At 28.3% G+C, this 20261-nt stretch overlaps 1 protein-coding gene across 1 annotated transcript in view; it reads right to left on the bottom strand.

The window, feature by feature from the left end:
• LOC107444446 (dynein heavy chain, cytoplasmic) overlaps positions 1-20261 on the bottom strand; it is a 103299-nt gene that overhangs the window by 20803 nt on the left and 62235 nt on the right. The window contains 14 exon segments of the mRNA XM_071177222.1: positions 761-850; positions 2440-2586; positions 3391-3460; positions 3590-3774; positions 5698-5798; positions 5885-6023; positions 6107-6322; positions 9542-9652; positions 11420-11622; positions 15966-16053; positions 16873-16938; positions 17973-18152; positions 19179-19370; positions 19461-19554. Of these exon segments, the coding sequence (XP_071033323.1) occupies positions 761-850; positions 2440-2586; positions 3391-3460; positions 3590-3774; positions 5698-5798; positions 5885-6023; positions 6107-6322; positions 9542-9652; positions 11420-11622; positions 15966-16053; positions 16873-16938; positions 17973-18152; positions 19179-19370; positions 19461-19554 (1882 nt within the window).

The raw sequence follows: 20261 nt of genomic DNA, 5'->3' as shown, positions 1-20261 counted from the left end.
AAGTCCCATCATCTATAACACTTCAATTTTGTTAAATCATATTCAGCAATACCTTTATAATATACCAAATACATTTACAATTTTTCTTTTTCTTCTTCAATAATGCCAAATTTCTATAGTAATAAACACCTTTATAATTTTTAAAGAACTAAATAAAATATTATATATTCTGGTAGTCTAAAAAACAATGTAGGGTGATCCGGAGTAATTCACGATCACTCTGTTTCTAGGGTAAATAATGATCACCTAAGTTTTATTTTAAAAAAAGATTTTTTTTTTAAATTTGAGACACGGACAAGAATGCTTGTACACATTACTAAAGTATAACTACATTTACTTAATAATAGTTTTTTGTTNCCTGATCACTAAAAATTTAAAATCTTTTAAATTCTAATTAGATTTTCAAACAAAAGAAGGTAGCATAGGACTCATCTCATAAACCCTCAAACTTCCAGTTAATATTAAAATTCTATCTTGAATAGTTTTTTCACAAAATAGATGTTTGCATTTTTTGATCAGGAATTACGCCAGGTCACCCTAATAAACAAAATGCGATTTCAAAAATTAATTCTTTTTAGCTAGCGTAACAAGCATTGCCAAGCATTTATTTTAGAAATAAGTAATTTGGTAATATTCAAAATATATAACTATTGATAAAGAAAAGAGTTCCTATGGATTATAATTTTAAGAAAATAATTTATTATATTATCTTTTAATTTCAAAAACCTGAACTTTAATTAGGAGAAAAAGTTGATCATACCTGATTGAGACATTGACTTTGTAAACTGCTGCGAGTAACTGTAAAATTAACAAAAGTGACACGGGAGCAAATATCAGGTGGGAAATCAACCTAAAATGAGAGAAAAATAATTAGAATAAAAAGAGAAGCACAATACTATAAAAAATTATGAGAAATTAATGTTTTGTCATAACGAATTCAAACAGCAAGCTGTAGGGGAGAGTCGGGTAGCTCCGCCCACTTAAGGAGTATTGCTTATATTTCTGAATAACATTGAGTAATAAGCAATATTTTTGTATGTTTCTATTGTTTTATCATCTAATTAAATAATGCAAAAAGAATAAACCAAAAAAAGAATAGTTTAACTTAAAAAAAATAGAAATTTAAAAAATTTGACTACTGTATTCAACATATTTTCAAAACTATTGTTTACCATGTTACCAGCTGCATAAATACTTGAAACTTTGAAAATAATCTTTTTTTAATATAACAATTAATGTCCGATGGCCCACTGACTTGAAAAAATATTCTATACATATGAAATTGACAGTGGGCAGGGGTACCTGACACTCCCCTATTTCAATATTTATAAGTTCTTTTAAACTTAAATCAAACAATAAACCCATTTTATAACCAACAAGAAAAAGGTCATGGGAAGAGAAAAATTTTCACACAATCATAACTAAACATTGTTTTTCTGCTATTTAAAACTGTAGTTTCAATTAAAAATAAAAAAGTACTGTATTATAAGCATAATTGACAAAATAATGTTGTGAGACTTATCTTGTAAAATTTTTTGACTTAAAGTTTAACTCTGGATTTTGAATTAAAAAAACCTTAAAAAATTAGTTTGTTAGATTAATTTCCATAAATTGATTTTATTATTATTTTAAAATAATAATGAGGTAATTTTAATTAATTAAAATTACTTTAAAAATTACATAAAAAGCTAGTTAGAGAGGATGAACAAATGGAACAATTGATTTTTATAAATATAAAGCTTAATTAAAATCTTGGGTAAATCCCTTCTTGACCTAAAGTATTTGGCCATGTAGCAGAAACCCTCCAGCATGGCAATAGATTATCATAGCATTTAGGATAATTTTTCAAAGTTTTCGTACTTTTAGAAGGAAAAAAAAAACTAACAAATGAAAGAAAACTGCTGAGACTCCTTATTAAAACATCTTTAAACTTATTTCTATTGAAAATTACTTTACAACTAAGAACTGAAAGTAAAGATTTTTTTTTCTTCTTTTCTATTAAATACTTTAGAATAGGATTAACTGCATTAGGATTTACTTCATATTTTTAGAATCATTGTATTAAATTAATCTAATATTTAAACAAAGTCTTTACATTTTTTACTTCATCTTTGTGAATTTTGCTGCATGTATGTTAAATTTAGATGAAGTTAGGAAGTAATTTAGTCTCACTGCATTGAGGTTGCAGGCAAATTTGGATTTACAAAGATAGTGCTGCAGATTTACTCTGTAAATTCTGCCATTGGTAGGGTCATTACAAAAATCTCAAATTACTATTTATTCTCAGTTTAAAAACATAGATTTTATAAAATGTGAACAAAAATAAAAATATGGTTATGTACCTTTTTTTTCTCCTTCAAAAAATAAATAAAAATGAATAATTAAAAGGATTTTTCAAAAAAAGAATAATGTTGTACTGAAAAAGTTTAATACACTTACAGTGGGATCTCGAGTGGATAAGAAAATACAGAATGATGGAGACAAATCAATATCTTGATCTCCAAGAGTAATCAGAACTCGACCACCAGTTTTACGCACCTCTCTGTTAAGTACTGGATTCAGAATTGGATCATAACTTTCCACATCCTAAAATTTTATCATAAAATTCAAACACATTTAGAATTTGCAAAGTCAATCTTGTACATGCAAAATTTCAACATAAGAGTAAAAGGTACTTTAATAACATAAATACAATTCATATTAATTAAAATGCAAGTTGTTAACTTTGGTGTTTTTTTGAAGGAAAATTAAGAAAATTCAATATCCTTTGAATTATTCGAACTAGAAATTTTGGAATATTATCTTGTTGTTTTTTATTAGTTTACATTTAATAGATTAATAAAAATAAAATGTTTTTGCTAAAGCTTTTAATAGTAAAATTGTACTTCAATAAAGATTTATAAAATAAAAATGTATTTTATTTTAAATAATAAAAATGCAGATTAAACTGATAATATAAAAATAAATATAAAAAAATAATCCCAGAAATTCAGTATATTGATGCATATCAACACATTTTCTTAAGATTCATTCATAACTAAAATTATACCATTATATATACATAAAATTACACTATAAAATATGAAAAAAATAAAAAAATTTTTAAAATTAGCATACTATTTTAGGATATACAAATATAAAGAGATTTGTATCATAAGTTTATTTGAATCATGAAAATTTAACTATGGGGTATTATTAATACAATTATTTTTGGTGGAAATTTTGCAGGTGGATAAAAACCAATATAGTCAACACTAGCAATCACACTAAAAACTTTTCAATAAAAAGATAATAATAATAATAAGTAAATAAATAAAAAACAACTGACAAATTAGATAACAATCAATCTTAATTATTTTTGTAAATTCGAGTTATAAAACATTAACTTGCCTGCACAAGAAGAGGATTTCCAAATCTCAAAGCACTTTCTAGATTTTTTCTAAACGAGTCATCAAGGAAGCTAAAAAAAATAAATAAAACAAATAATGATGAAAACATGAAGAAAATATGTCAACATAATTTTATTATAATACACAAAAATAATTACAAAATTATTAATCATAATTAAACTATAAAAACATTTATAAACCTTGTTTTGGTTATTTTCTTCTCTTTGTATTCATTTAAAATGAATTCTGTTGCTTGACCAGATGGATCAATGATTAAAGGATAGCGGTTGAAGCGCTTCAGCATAATAGCGTTTTCAGTACACAAATCATCAGAAGGTAATGCATTGGCTTGCCATCTCAACCTCTCATCAGCAGTTGATAAATACTAAAAAATAAATTATGCAGATAATTAAAGCATTTAACATCAAAATTAAGGGACACATTAAAAAAAATAAACAATAACATTTTAAATTACAGAAGATTAAAAACAATTATTTTTTAAGACATAAAATTAAGTGACACAAATTGTGTTCATTCACACAGATAATGTTTATTTCATATGAAGCAAATTCCACACAGAGAACTATAACATAATACATTATGTGAAACATCATTATACACTCAAGCTGAATTATCCGAAATAAAATTTTGACGATTTCAACAGATTCAGTGTGATGATTTCTTGCAAATATAGCAAACCAGCTTTTCTTTAATGGTGTATTTGGAAAATGAAGTTTGTTGAAGTTTTTTTTTTTTAAAGAAAAGAAACACAAAAGAATTTTTGTTGGCTCTTAAATTGGTATGATATGGAAAAGCAAAGTAGTAAACACATATCTTCTTAAGACACTGGATAATATATACCTTATCTAGTTCGAATAAAATCGGCATGAATATACATTATTACATTAACATTATTTTATTACATATTACATTTTTTAAATATTCAGCGAGACACACACACTCGTGAAAGCTCAGTACATCAATTTTTCAATTCCCTACTTAGAAAACCTGATTCTTTAAACAGAGAAAAGAACCACAAAGGGTGAGTTTTCATTGGTTAATAACAAGTTGGTATGATTTGGGGAGGCAAATGTATGTGGTTAACACAAATAATATATTCATAAAATACTGAATTGGTAAAAGGAGTCACACCTTCATGTTTTCTTAGCACCAGTAAAATCTACATGGAGGTATCATTAAATTTTATAATATGGAGAACATTAGACATGTTAAATGCACAATTGCAATTAAAATTTAAATTATTTTCAATAAATGAAGTAATATGTACTCTGGTATAGTTAAGTTTTCTTTCAATGTTTTAGTGTTTTTTTTCTCTTCAATATTATAACTGGAAACTTGATTTTTTAAAACGGACAAAGAGCCCCAGAGAGAATTTTTACTGGTTCATAAAAAATTGGTTGGACGCAGGAAGCAGAGGAGTGGTAAAAAGATATATCTGTTCAAGATATTGAATAGGTTAAATAAATAACAAATATATTTTACCCTAGTTATAGTGAATTTTGCTTAGATATTCAATTAAATTTTATATTATGGAACACATTATGCAGGCTTCCTGCATTATTTCAAAAATATACTTTAACTTTTCCAGGAGTGCCAGAAAATATTTTTGCTTTACAGAGCAATATTTCATCAAAAATATACATTTAAGTCAATAAGCAGTGAAGTTTTTTTCTTGAACATATGTCAAACGCTACATTTTGAAAGAAGAAAAAAAAAGAATCACTGGGCAAAAGTTTAACATGTAGATTCCAGAATACATAAGTATATAAATTTTAGATAAAAGAATATTTTGCACAAGATAGAAAAAACTAAATCAATGTAGAGAGATTATTTAATAGAGTTCTGTGAATAGAAGGGAAAATAATTATGTGACACTTAAGTTTTGAAAAACCAATTATTTTTAGAATTAAGAATAGTATTATAAAACTGTAACATTGCTACGTTTAAGAACAAATTTGAAACAAAAAATTGTTCACAAGAGTATTTTGAACAAATTACTATTTTATACATCAAAGAAAATGTAAACATGTTGTAAAAGAATTCTTATAAGAAATAATATTAAAAGCTGGTAGACTTTTCTACTTCGAACCTTATTGGCTACTTACATTAATAAAAATTTAAAACTGTTTTTTTTATTTCAAGTTTGGTTAGATATATAAAAAATTTAAAACACCAGCCAATACAGTTTCTGAACTTTTTCCAAACATCTGAATCCCAAACAATTCCATGTATCCCTTATTCTATATGAGCTCCGAATTTTAAAAAAATAATAACTTTTATATCTCACCTCAGTTCTGGCAAGATCTGCACGAAATAATATGCTAGCTTGCTGCAAATGAGTGCACCAATAATTGAATAAATTATTCCTATACTGTTGATCATAATAACCTACAAATAAAATTTTTTTTTTTAAAGAATGATGTAAAACGAGGTAAAATAAAACACAATAAGATATTCTGAACAGAAAATCTTACCAGCATATGCCAAGAAAGCTGAAGAAAGAAGAACATCTCCTGCAATTGTAGCCATTTGATTTTTAAAAGTTTCACTTGTGGCTTCCCATCTTTCTCTCTCAGAACTCAAGCTTTTAAGTAAAGCAATACTACGGTCAACCTAATTTAAACATAAAGTCAAAACTTTAATTAGCCTTTGAGTGTGTCAAGATCAAAACTAACATTAAAAAAACTATACTTTACCTTTGCTTGTACAGAAGCAAGATCGGCTTTGATAGCTTGGGCTTGACTGACCAGATTTGCATATTCTTCTTTATAGGCAGCAATGCTTTTTTCCAAATGATTTATTAGATTATTCATTTCTTCAGCTCTATGTTTATTTTCATCTGCAGCTGTTTCTAAACTTTGAAGCTCATCACGTAGAGGTTCTACTCGTTTTAACATGTCAGCATAGTTTATCTAGGATTCAAAGAAATAAAGAATGTTATGTTAGCTATAAGANAAACTTGTAAACCATGTGATTATAAATCCCGATAGGAGGCTTTTAAATCACGTGAATATGAAACTCTACATCGAATTTAAAAAATGCTAAGATAAAAATCATGATGCGTAATTTTCAGATCATGAAGCCTAATTTTTAAAACGCGCGATATTACAACCGCAAAAGCGAATCACAACATTGGATTTTAAGCTCACGTAGCTACATAGGGTTTCAAAAGCTCGCAAATACAAATCGCGATAGTGGTTTTTTAAACCTCGTAAATAAGAATCGCTATGTACAATATTTAAATCGCCTGAATAAGAATCGCAACGTTCAACTTTTAAACCGGGTAAATACAAAAATCAATGCTTGATAATAAAATCGCGATTTTAAAAATGCATAAATACATAACACGATATTGGATTTTTAAATCTCGTAAATACGAGTCATAATGTACGATATTTAAAAAGCGTAAATAAGAATTGCAATGCGCAACTTTTAAATCAGGTAAATACGAAAATCGATGATTGATATTAAAATCGCGTGAATAAAAATCAAGATATTTGCATAGTCTGGACTTGGGATTTCTAAAAGGCTTGTATGTATTGTTTTTTGTTTAGACATAATAAAAATTTACAAGATTAATTGAATGAGCAAATAACATTACTTCAATAATTTCACTCCGCGGAAAATTAAATTCCTCATAAAATATTTTAACTTGTGCAAAAAAAAAAAAAAAAAAATTTAAGCGAAAATTAGCGGAAAAAATGGAAAAATCTGAAAAAAACCGGAAATCCGCGAATTCGCGGAAGAATCTCATCCCTGGATTAATGTAAACCTCCCAGAAAATGAACTTAGTTAAAAAATCGTAGTTGAAATCATAATTTAAGTTATAACCCAGAAAGTCAAGCAATATCCCAGTTTAAGTTTAACTAATAATTTAAGTTTAAGTAATAACCCAGAGTTATTTAGAAACCAATTAATTATTTCCTATATATCTAGTAAAGCTTATTAAAACATTTGTTTTGAGGACATTTGATTTATAAAATGGCTGTTATTACAAACTTGCATATCTACACCTAGTAAAAAAAGGTTTAAAAGTTAAATTTACAAACACAATGACCATCATTATTAAAATCACAAACTTATAAAATCAGCTGCTTTTTAAAATCAAATCTGTAAGTTGCAATATCAAAACGCAAAAAAAAAACTATTATTTAAAAAAGTTGTTATCGCTATTTTATATAAACAAGCTTTTGGAGAGGAAAAGTTCTAAAAATTAAAAACATGCTTTTTTCGTCGTATTATTTAGAAATTTCAATTTTCTTTTATAAACATGTTTGGTGCATAGATAGAAAATTCCCACCTGCCATCCACGAACAAAAGGAACAACAATAGAGGTGTCACACTTTCCCGCACAGAAGGGTGAAGATTCTATATTTTTAATTGTGCTGTCTTTTCTGTGTATTGGTGAATTTTTATTTTTAGCTGTTGAATTCAAATGTGGCTGCTTTTTAAAAGGCAAAAATATAGCTGGTGGTGAGGAAATAGAGACGTTTACATTAAAAAAATAATAGTATTTGTACCTCCGAGAACGAATATCTATAGCAAAGTAAGTCACAAAATAACAAGCAAAGCAAAAGGAAAGAGTTAACATAAAGAATTTATAGGTATAATATTCAAACAAAATGAGGCTCTAGAAGCGGCTAGAGATTGAAAAGAAGAAAATGAATAACAGCGGAGGTAAGTAAAAGCAAACATTCACAGAAGCTAAAAGAAGAAAAAAAACTCTTCCTTTGAAACTTTGAAGACCAAATAATGCTACTGAATGCTAAAGAGAGAGACATAACATGAGGGCAAACACACACCAATACTACTACAATAAAAAATCTATTTCTCAGACTGAAGAAATTTGCATATGGCAACAGTCTGATTCAAGTAGTCTAAAAGGGATTTTAATTGAAAAAAAAAAAAGCATTAGGAGATCATGGTCTCCTAATGCTATGTCATGAGTTCTACTCAGCTTTGAAGTTGAAACTTAAGCTGTAGAGGTACCCTTTTTGATGTGGAAAAACAATTACAACAAAGCAGGGTACAGTAACTTAGGAAAAATGGATCAGGATTTCTTTGAAAATGCTATGAATGATTTGATGCCCATGTTGGAACAAATGTTGAGATCATTATAGTTTCTTTTTCAAACTATACTGTAATACATATTATTTATTTAGGCACCTTCTGTTAGCAAAAACTCATTGTACTTTTAGATACATCCTTATAGAGTTCAGATAATAGCACAATCAATGTTTAATTTCCTAGAACAGTTGAGGCTAACACTTTCCTAGAATATTGAATGACTTAAAATTCAATTAAATATCAATGCATATACTTTCATATATATTCTAAGAACTATTACCTGAATTCTTACAAATTTCATTTATTTTTTAACCGTCATTGAACAGCCAACCCAATTTTAAATTTACGACTGGCAATGTTCAACTTCGTAGCCGTGTAATTTTGAACCCAATCCAGAAGAAAAAGGAGCTCCTAGATCAAATATTGGGAGAAATTTGCCTTTCGTGGAGGACTTCTCGACAGAACTAAGCCCCATTCGTTTTACATGGTGTAGAAAACCACGAAATCTTCCCATGGTTAGCCCAACTGTAGGGGGATTCTAACCCATGATCTGTCTACCACTGAGGATATTCAAAGTTAGCACTGTGGTCGGTGCGAGCCAAGTGCAGAATTCGCTCTGTCCTCTGACCCAACACAGCATTTTCTGGGTTTACGACTACTTAGATTCAACTCTGCAGCCTTGTAATGTCAAACCTAATCCAGAAAACATGGGAACTCTTGGATAAAATATTGGAAGAAGTTTGTCTCCATGGAGAATTTTTTTTTGGTGGAACTAACTCGCATTTGCATTACATGGAGAGGAAAACTTTCCATGGTTAGCCTGACAACAAGTGGACTCTAACTCATGATCTGTCTACCAATGAGGATATTTTTACATCAGCACTGTGGTCGGTGCAATCCGGATGCGAGATTCAAACCCAGTTCACCTCATTAGAAGGCGAACACTCTATTACCTGCGCTACCACGGCTTCATGGTTGGTATTTGCGAAGAGTTTTAACGTTTGCTGGAAGAAAAAACACAGGCATCAGTTGTATGTTCAAAAATTGTAATTAACAAATATTACCTGAGCAATTGCCCATTTCACCATGGGACCACAAGCAACACTAGCACGATTCACTTTTTCAAAGTTGAACTCAGGGTTATTGACATACTTGTTCTTCATTTTCATTCGAATGTCTATATGAGCTCCGAATTTTAAAAAAATAATAACTTTTATATCTCACCTCAGTTCTGGCAAGATCTGCACGAAATAATATGCTAGCTTGCTGCAAATGAGTGCACCAATAATTGAATAAATTATTCCTATACTGTTGATCATAATAACCTACAAATAAAAATTTTTTTNCTTGCTGTAATGTGCATCTAATAGCAAAGAGGTTCCTTTTGCTCCCTTTACTTATTGAGACTAGATTTTTTTCTGTAAGAAGCTCTCAAAGTTATTAAGTAACAATGTCTGTAATGAATCTTCTGCCAACATGCACAACAACCAAGGAATTCTTATGTCTGACCAACTATGCTATGTGGATGTGTGTCTGGCAAACAATGCATTGCATCTGATGATGCAAAAGTCGAATTTCTGTTGTATTATGAACATTATTTATCCAATATACCATTGTTCAATGAAAGCTTTAATTAATCACTCTTATGTTTTTCAGACCTTCAACCACTGAGTTGCCATGCAGTTGCTATGCCATGACTATGAGTTGCTATGCAGTTTTCAAAGATGGACCTTTAATATCCTAAAAGCTTACACCAACATTTCTGAGACATCCCGTACACAGAAGAAAATGAGTGAAATGTTTATTCACTTTCTATTACAAATATCGGTTTAAAAAATTCTGTCTATTTTTGGAACAGAAATTTCTTTCATTCGAAAATTAAATATATTGTTATTATTCATATTTATACAAATATGCTAAATGTGTTTTGAAGGGTTACATTAGTATAGATAAATTCATTTTAAGAAAGTTAGGATTAAATATAAACCAAAGAAGCATTTAATATTATGCTATTTGAGTCATACATTCATACCTATTAGACTTCCTATTTAAAAAATTTTTTGACAAAATAAATGTTTTTTGCATTCTAATGAAACAAGTATAAAAGAAAATGTATGTTTCTGTGTTTTGGACATTATTGTATTAGTATTGACATATTTGAGATTAATAGATAACAGAAAATATCAAATTCCAGGAAGCCACAAAAACTTAGGAAAAAAAATCTGACTTTCCTTCACTGATTTTTTTCCCTTCAAATTTCTCTAATTTTTGTAAACATGTGGCATAACTATTATCACTAATTTTTCAAGTTATGCCTTATTTTCATACATAAAATATATTATACTTGCCATTTAAGTAGGAATTAAGAATTAAAAAAAAAACATATTATAATTTTTTTAAAGGAAAAAATAGTGGCCTTTTAGATACCTCAAACTGAAATTCAATTTTTGGGGCATTTAAGTTGAATTCCCTGATTTTTCGAAACAGGTAAAATTTCCTGACTTTTTCCTAATCCGTGGCCACCGTGAAATCAATATAATGTTTATTTTTGGTAACTGTTGAGATTTGTTTATAACTAGATGCTGATATTGTTATTGTTGTTAAGAGATGTTATTCAAGATTTTGTTCAAAACTTTAAAATGTCACAATAATCAGGAATATATTTAGAATTAAAATTCAGTGAAGCAGAAAGTTTTTGAAAATAGATCCATTTATAATCATATTTTAAAATATATTATGTAACCATACTAAAATTATACTCAAAAGACACAACAATATATAAAATTAGGCTTATTTTTATATAAAAAAAATAGCACTGCAAGAACAAAATTGTAAACTTCATGAGACTTGAAAATTTTGCTTTCTGGAACCCACATAAAAAAAAGTTTATTTATATTTACCAAATTAGAGAAAAAACGCAATATAAATATTTATCAAAATATATCTTACGAGAGGTACTCAGATGAGAAGTTCACAATGGTTGGAATAAAATTCTCTCGAATAATGACGGATCGTATGGCTTTCCAGTCAGGGGCTGGTTCACCTAACAGAAGGCAGATGGCCTCAAGTGCCATTTTGACCAGAAGAGGTGGATTGCTCATTGATCGAACTTCAACCAAATGCTGACGCTTGATGCTTTTCACAGCTGCAGTTATTAGAATGTGAAAAACCCATTCGAAATATTTTTAAAAAAAAACAGTACAGATAATATTTTCATTATCTTTTAAGTTGTCAGTGCAAGTCTATGTGTAATTTCTTGAAAACATGTCAAACCGTTGCCAATAAAATTCATATTATTGGTGTTTTGTCGGTGAAGGGATTAAGAGATAGCATAGTTTGAATATCCAGATTAAACACAAAAATTTAAATCAGTAATTTTAAGGAATATTTAGCACTCCACAGGCCCAAGCTTGCCACATGAGTTACATCGAGTTAAAAAAATATAATCTTTGTAAAACCTGAACTTACAATTTCCTCTTGCTGACATTTATGTTACAGGACTAGGTGGGTATGTTATCAATTTTATCTTTAATAGATGTTTTAATAAAAAAAATAATAATTTATTGTAAAATTAGTTTTTTACTAACAAATTTTTACTACATCGATTAAGTTTTTAATCAATTTAAATATGATTTTTTTTCAGCAGTCTGATAAATGTGATTAAAATCCTACAATTTACATTTGAATTACTTTGGTGGCATATTTTCATAGTTTATATGGATTTTCGTACTGTATTTTTGCAATAACATACTGAAAATATAAACCTACATTGTAGGATTAAAATTAGCTACATAACAAAACAAAGAACCAAAAACAATTCATAAATTTTGGAGATATAATTCATTTTGGAGATATATTTCAGAGATATAATTTATATTAATTTCTTAGATTCCATGGAGAAGAAAGAAGTTCATAATGCACTTTTACATACCCTTAAGTGTATTAAGTGTGGACATTTAGAACACTTTCTTTATCAGTGTAGAGAAATTTTTTTCATAGGCAGCATTTAAAATTAGCATCTTTTTTTCAAATTTTATTTTTGATGGGGTAATAAAGCTATGCAACAGTAAAAAATTACCAGTCAGTCAGAGAAAAAGATTCAGTAAGTCAAATAATGTACCTAAAAATAACATGCGCCCAATGGAGTGCTAAAGCTACGTAAAAGTAAAAATGACATTTTAATTTCAAGAAATATTTTTGCGAAACACTTTAAGTGATACTAAAAATGTAAATCTTTAGCAAGCAACATAAAAATACAAAAAATAAATTAATAAAAACTTAACAAATAAAATTAAAATAATAAAAAATTCACTATCAAATTGATGAATGGAATGAGATCATTGAAATGAATATCACTACAAAATAAATGCCCACCATAGATATTATGTTTGAAACTTATTTCTAAACATTTAGCAATTTTAAAGCATATTGAGCTTAGGATTTTTGGATTTCAGCAATCTCGAAATAAATCTCAAACTGAGGGATCGAACGAGAACATTTCAACTGATAGGACTACAAATACAACTAAGCAAATGTCAGCATCATTATTTGAAACTTATTTAATTACACTAAAAATTGTAAGTTGTTTTCAAACAAGATTGTGCAAAGTATATGCATTTTTGTTTGGTTAAACAGTTATTTACAGAAAAGCATGAATGCATACAGGATGTCCCTTGATGGCATCCTGTATTGCATTCACATGTTTTACTTCATAACTTTTCTATTTCAATTTAATTATAATTCTCTACTCTTTTTATAAATTTATGCTATAAACGAGTCATTTTCAGAGAGTTGAGCAGTATGTAAGCTTCTTACGTAAGGTCGTCAGTAGAGAAGTTGACAATTGTATTAATAAAGTTCTCTCTTATAATAACTGATCTTATAGCTTTCCATTCAGTAGATGGTTCACCCAGTAGTAAACAAATAGATTCTAGTGCAAGTTTTACAGGTGCCGGAGGATTAGCCATGGATCTCACTTCAACTAAATGCTGTTTCTTTATGGACTTCACAGCTGTGTTTGGGGGTAAAATGAAACAAATTTAAAAACAAAACAAAAAATACATAAAAAAATTAAGAGAAAATAATAAATTAAAAAATGTATAAACTTGATAAATCATATAAAAAATTAAAAACAAAACATAAAATAAGTTGTAAATAATAAAATAATCAACTAATAGAAAAAACTAAGTAATAAATTAATTATCTCAAAATACAGGTTTTGCCTAAACAATTCATTCTGCTTTGAAATAATGTGTATTGAGAAGTATACTGCCTACAAAAACTAATTAAACATGAAAAGCTATATATACTCATTAAGTTTACAACCAAGCCTGTCTCATAGTTTGCATGCCAGATAGATGGCAGGCCTGTGGTGGCATTGAACAAGACAAACCAAAAGAAACAGAGAGCTCTGGTCTGGGTTCTTAGGTACACCAGATCTCAGTCCATGTGGAGCTATGTGACGGGCAAAGTTCACATAGCCCTAATGTCAACAATAAAGCAAGCTCTGCAGGAACACATCACAGCTACTATAGACATCAATAGAAATTTTCTGTTGAATGTATTTACATAGCTGAAGTACTGTTATGATGGGTGTCCAACTTAACCAATTGCAGTATGTAACATAAATTTGATTAGTGTATTTTCCATGCATGATCTGTGTTTATATGTCACATATAATTGTTCGAAACTGAACAATAAACAATTTAAAATTGCATGAAGCATTTAGGCAAACTCTATATACTATGAATCCAAATCACAAAATTATATGAATAATAAATAAATAGGAAGATCTTGAAAAATAAAGTAGAAGCAACTGAATAGAATTGCATGTCTAGGAAAAACTAAAACGTAATTTAAGGTTAAAAATTATTTTTAAAAGAATTTTTATTACTTACAAAACTTTTTGGACTAAAGCTATCACTCAATAATTTTTATCAGACTTAGCTATCACTCAATAATTTTTATCAGACTTAGCTATCACTTTATAATTTTTAATTTTATATTTAATTTGCTTAATAATTTTACATTTCATTTATTAAATTCACTCTACAACATGAATAATAAGATACCAGAAGAAATTACACATAAACTGGATAAAAATATTTGATAACAAAATTTTAAAAAATTCAAATTTATATACACATATATATACACACAGCACAGAGAGAAAAAGAGAGCAATCTAAATGAACTATCCAACAAATACAAGAGGGATGCCAACTGCTCGGCTCTCTCGGCTAAATATTTTATAAAGTGGTAGAATAGTGGTACATTGCAATTTTCAGAATTTTGACTCAAATTAAAAAACCTTTAAAAACGTAGCACAAGATAACTGGAACTAAGAAGTATTTTATATACAGCTTAAACTATTTTTATTTAGTGGTGGGCAAATTGAGTTTTCTTCCAATTTTCCAAACCTGCAATTCATTCAATTTTACTGCTACTGGAAAAATTTCTCACAGAGGAGAGCAAGTTGGCATCTCTGCTATAGGCAAAAATTTCATTTACATTTTGGCTGATAAGAATAATAATAACAGTTTAATAATAATAGAAAGAATTTTCCCATATATCAATTTTCTAGACTAAAACAAAAGTTTCCTGTGACAAAAAAATAGTTATTTAAAATTAGCAAAGATAAAAGGCTATATAATGATAAGAAACATTTCTTAAATTGAATTGTTTAGGAGATTGTTTTTGGGGACAGACACCTTGATATTTATAAAAGCTGTAAGATGTTTCTATGCATTGTGGCATTATAAAGTAGCCTTCTTTGGTTGAAAAGGAGAGCATCTGTTGCACTATCGCTACATTCTTGAAACTGTTTTTCAAGTGCATTGTTAATTCTTTAAATTATTATTGATCTTAAATTATAAAAATTGATCACTGCAAAAGATAAAAAGACAAAGAGTAAAAATGAAATTTTTGAGAATTAATTTAACAAAATAGAATTTTCCAGCTCAAGTAGTAAAAAAAAAAAGAAGAAAACATCGGTTAGGCCACACCAATAGATACGCAGCACATACCAAAATTTTTGTTTTAAATCAAAAATGATGTGGCATAACTCCATGATATCATGATATTTATACTTCATTCATATTTTTCATTTAATGTTATATTAAAATAAAGATAATTTATTTAATAATGAAAAACACTGCATAATGAAATGTAAAAATAAAAAAAAATTACAAATGTTAATATTTCATGAGTGTGCATTTCTTAATGTTAAAATATTTACTTAGATTATAATACAATAATTTTTTACAGCAAAATATTTCGATTGAAATTAATACGATCTGAACTAAAGAGTAAATATTAATTTCTAATAATTTAAATTTTAAAAAAAATTTCTACTTGACGTAGCAAATGAACAATAAAAAATATAAAACTAATTTTGTTCTAACTAAAATAAAAAATTTTAATTTCAAAAACTATAAATGAGGTTATATAAGATGTTTTATGGTTTAGGAGAGAAAAAAAAAAGCTTTACCAGCTTGAGCATCTAGAACAGCTGGTTCTACTTTTGATAAATCTTCCATGACACTTGCTCGTTTTACAGCAATTACTTCTTCTTGCTCCTACAGTATTAAAAAAAAATTCATTAGTGGTCTCACATTAATTTATATATTTATTAAAATATTAACTTATAATTCAAATTATATAATCAAATATATTTATCAAAAATTATATTTATCAACCAAAATTCAAAGTTTTGCAAGAATTAGATTTAAAACTTGGTAAGGTGAGATACAAAATGATGAACAGTAGCTAACCAAAACTCAGTTTTTTTAATTGTATTAGGAGTTTTATTTAGTTTCTGAAAAATTAACATTTCAAACTTAATTAGGTACTTCTCTAAGATGTTAAATAAATATCCAATATAAGCAGAAGTGTAATTTTTTTATGGTCTAAAACATAAAACAGAAACATTAAAAACTTGAAATATATTTTTATATAACATAATTGGTTTTAGTCATTGTTTAAACTGAAATCAACATACTGTTTAAATATAAAATAACTAGTATTATTGGCCTTAAATAAAAAACTAAGTCTTATTTATAACTTTTTCTGTAATTGTTATTTTAATTAACGTAACATACAACATTTAAACAAACAAAATCAAACTATAAAGCACTATCCTGCTTTATCAATAAATTTTTAAATTTTTTTTCTTCATAAACTGCTTTGGTTGACAATTTGAAAGAACACATAATGTAATTGAAAAACGACAAAAAAAAATTCTTTCTTAAAGTCAGCACATTGTTTGTGGACTCAAATGTTAAAAAAGTACTAAATATTTGGGCTCTGTATCAACTTAAGCTTAAACTGAATATGTAACAAAGGTAAAATAATAACATTCTTCAGTCATGAAAAGAATTATGAAACCAATTAATTACCCTTAATTGAGCTTGGATTTCATGTGATTGTGTTTTCTTCTTTTCTGCTTCTTGTTGATCTTTCAACTAAAAGAAAAAAAATCAAACATTTCAAAATCAATTTTAAAATTATAATTAAAATATTTGACTCTTTAATAATCGAATGTATTAAATGGTGACTGGTGCCCTTTAAATTTGACAAGGTCATAAAGGCCTTCAAGTTCTCATAACAAATCAATACCTCTTAGGGTACTTAATTGATCGGTCCCTGGGTCAGGTCAAGATTACAATGTGTGGATGAATGAATGGAGTATGAACGGGTCCTCCCTGTAAAACAGACTGTGAGATGTGGGGCTAAAAATGTATTCTAGGTCATAGATGGCGTCACTATAAAATAAGAAACGCAACCTCTGCCTTATATTCACTTGGTTTCCCACAAAGGCTTGCTGGTATGGCAAGTGGCATTAGTAACAACATTCTTTAATATAAGCAAAAAAATGGCTTTAAATTAGCAGTAAAACTTCATTACTAGGTTATACAGTTTTCAAGTTGAAAATCCATACTAAACAAACAGAGAGTGGACAATTTAATGTAATGATTAGAAAATTAAAGCACTTCTGTAACAGCCAATTATCGGCCAAGGGAACTGTGAAAATTAGGGCTTCCTAATTTCAAAATCAAAGTCATGAGGTAAGTTTTGAGTACCAGTCACTTATACTTCCCAAACAAACTGGTATCTGGCTTGATATGATCCTGGATGTGCTGCACCAGGGATAGAATCCCACTTATAATATTTACAGTTTTTTGAACCACTGTGCTATCCTGCATCATTAGTACATTATCAACAGAAATTATGAAACATACTGTTCAAGTGTTCACAAATTAAAGAAACAAATTTAAAAATTTTACTGTCGAATTCTGGAATTTTGAAGATGTATACTTAATCTTTTAACAGTTTATTTAAAATTGGGTTCAAAAGGGTTAATTTTCCCAAACAAACAGTCAGTTTTTCTCCAAATCTACCAATGGGGAAATTGTTTTCAGTAATGTTTATCTTTTATTAAATTTGCCTATATAGTGAGACAGTTATATAAACAAACAACTAAATTAGTAATGCATACCATATCTTTAAGTTTTGCATTGGCAGCTTGATTTTTAGCCTCCAGTTCTCTTCGTTTTAAAGCAAGTGATTTTTGCAGTTCTTCCACTTGTTCAACAGTCTCGTGTATTTTCTGAAGACCAACATTCAAATGCAGTTGTTGTTCTTCAAGCTCTGCTTGTTTCTCATTAAAGAGCTTAACCTATAGCGGGCACAAAAATGCATTTTAGGAAAGATAAACGAAAATCAAAGTAACAAAAATAATTATTCATAAAATTGTACAGAGATCCAGCTTCAGCCTTTCCCAATATCAAAAATCTGGATAAAATACTCTATATTGTATGATAAATACAAGATCTTGTAGAAAAATAAAATTATATTAATATGAATCACACAGAAAATAAGAACCCTCTAAATCCTGATTTCAGGACTTTTATCAATATTCAGAATTTAAAATGGAAGAAATAAACTAGGCACCACGTGCTCATTTTAAGAATAGAATAGCTATCATAAAAAGGCTTTCTTCTACAAGTGATTTAGATTTAACTTTCAAATATGTTTTAGTCATCTCGCTCATGCTAACATAAAATAGCCTCAACTGAACATCATGAGAGTTATTAAAGGAATCCCACACAGCGTTTTCTTCTTATAAAATTACATTGGAGTGTAAATAGTCAACTTATTGGGAGAGCATCAATGACCATTTTTATTCCTATTAGTAATTAAAATATTAGCACATTGCATGTGGGCAACTTTCCAGCTGCTATAGATTAAAATTTCAAAAAAGTTGTCTGCAAGATTTCATAACAGTTGGAGCAAACTTGTCATTATAGCTACATCGAACTATTGTAGTATTGATTATTGATTACATATATACTCAGTAATTTATGTATGTGGTAATCATGAATGGATAATTTATTTGTAAAACAGAGCGAAACGAAGTAAATTTGCTACCACTTTTTAAACTTTTGCATAGATCGCAGAAATTTCAAAAACTTATTTTTACGTGACCAACTTGCATTGTGTCCAAATTATTTTCACTTGTTCCAAATTTATCTCATTTCTATCAAATTTAGCATAGTATGTTACAATTTCATCAATTCAAAAATTCACCAAATGTTCATAGAAATATTTCCTTCAAAGCTATAACATTACAAATCTTAAGCTCAATCAGATAAATTTGTAAGTACGGGTTCCTTTGATTTTAAGTAAAAATTATTTTACTCACATAATGGTTGATGAAATCAAGGAAGTGCCTGGGAGTGACAGTTGCCACGTGACCTCCTCGCTTAGACAATCTGGCATTTGCTTTGTGCAAAGTTTGGTGCACATACACAAAGGCATTTACTATGGCGGTACGATGAGTAGGTGGCATCTCAAGACCTGGGAAGGCAGCTGGGAAATAATCCGGGGCATGGTACTATTTGCAATTTAAAAAAAATACATATGAATAATCCAAATGCAATTTATAAGCTAAAAGACACAATTAAAGATAAATAAAAGTTTATACATGAGGTTTGTCCATATCCAGTTTGTTTGTAAATTCCCGGCCCACATGGAAAAGGGCTTCATCAGACCAATCTCCAAACCAGTTAAGAACACACCTGAAAATATTTTATCACATATTAATATTTATTTTTTACACTATGTAAATTTTAAATCTCTCCTTCAAACATTAAATACGCAGGGTCTATAAATTTATAAAAATATTAGAAAAGTAAAGATTAGAAATAGAAAAGAAACATAAATGCAATACAGGACTAAATTAGGAAACATCTACATGCATTTGCGTGGGAGCTTTTTTATGAATAACTGTTTAAAAAGAATAAAAGTGTTATACGTGTTTCTAATTCCTTTTGGGAAAAATATATAAAATATAGATAAATACATAAAATGTAAGAGATATAAAATCAGACTCAATACATGAAAGTAATACAATCCCCAAAATTTGATTCCTTCCTGGGAGAAATATCCACCAAGTATATCTAGTACTTTATATTATATATACTTAGCAGGCTTCAATATTCCATTCGATTATTCAAGATCTTTTTTTAAAGCACAGCCGAACCACAATCCTGCATCTTTTGTATTCCCATATATATTGTATTGTTTTAACTAAATACTATTTTTATAATGTTAATAATGCCCGTATAGATCATTTTTGAAACTAGAAGATTCCTGCATCTTATTGTTCAGAAACTGTACCGATATTTTCCAGAAATATTAAAGTTAATTCGTTTTGCAAAGAAAAACAGTAACCACTGATGCTAATGAAGAAAATTATCAAGTTTGATGTTCATGTATCAGTAGA

The sequence above is a fragment of the Parasteatoda tepidariorum genome, chromosome 2 (assembly GCF_043381705.1).
Source record: "Parasteatoda tepidariorum isolate YZ-2023 chromosome 2, CAS_Ptep_4.0, whole genome shotgun sequence".
NCBI lineage: Eukaryota > Metazoa > Arthropoda > Arachnida > Araneae > Theridiidae > Parasteatoda > Parasteatoda tepidariorum.
The sequence above is the reverse complement of the archived record's forward strand: the minus strand, read 5'-3'. Positions and strand labels throughout refer to the sequence as shown.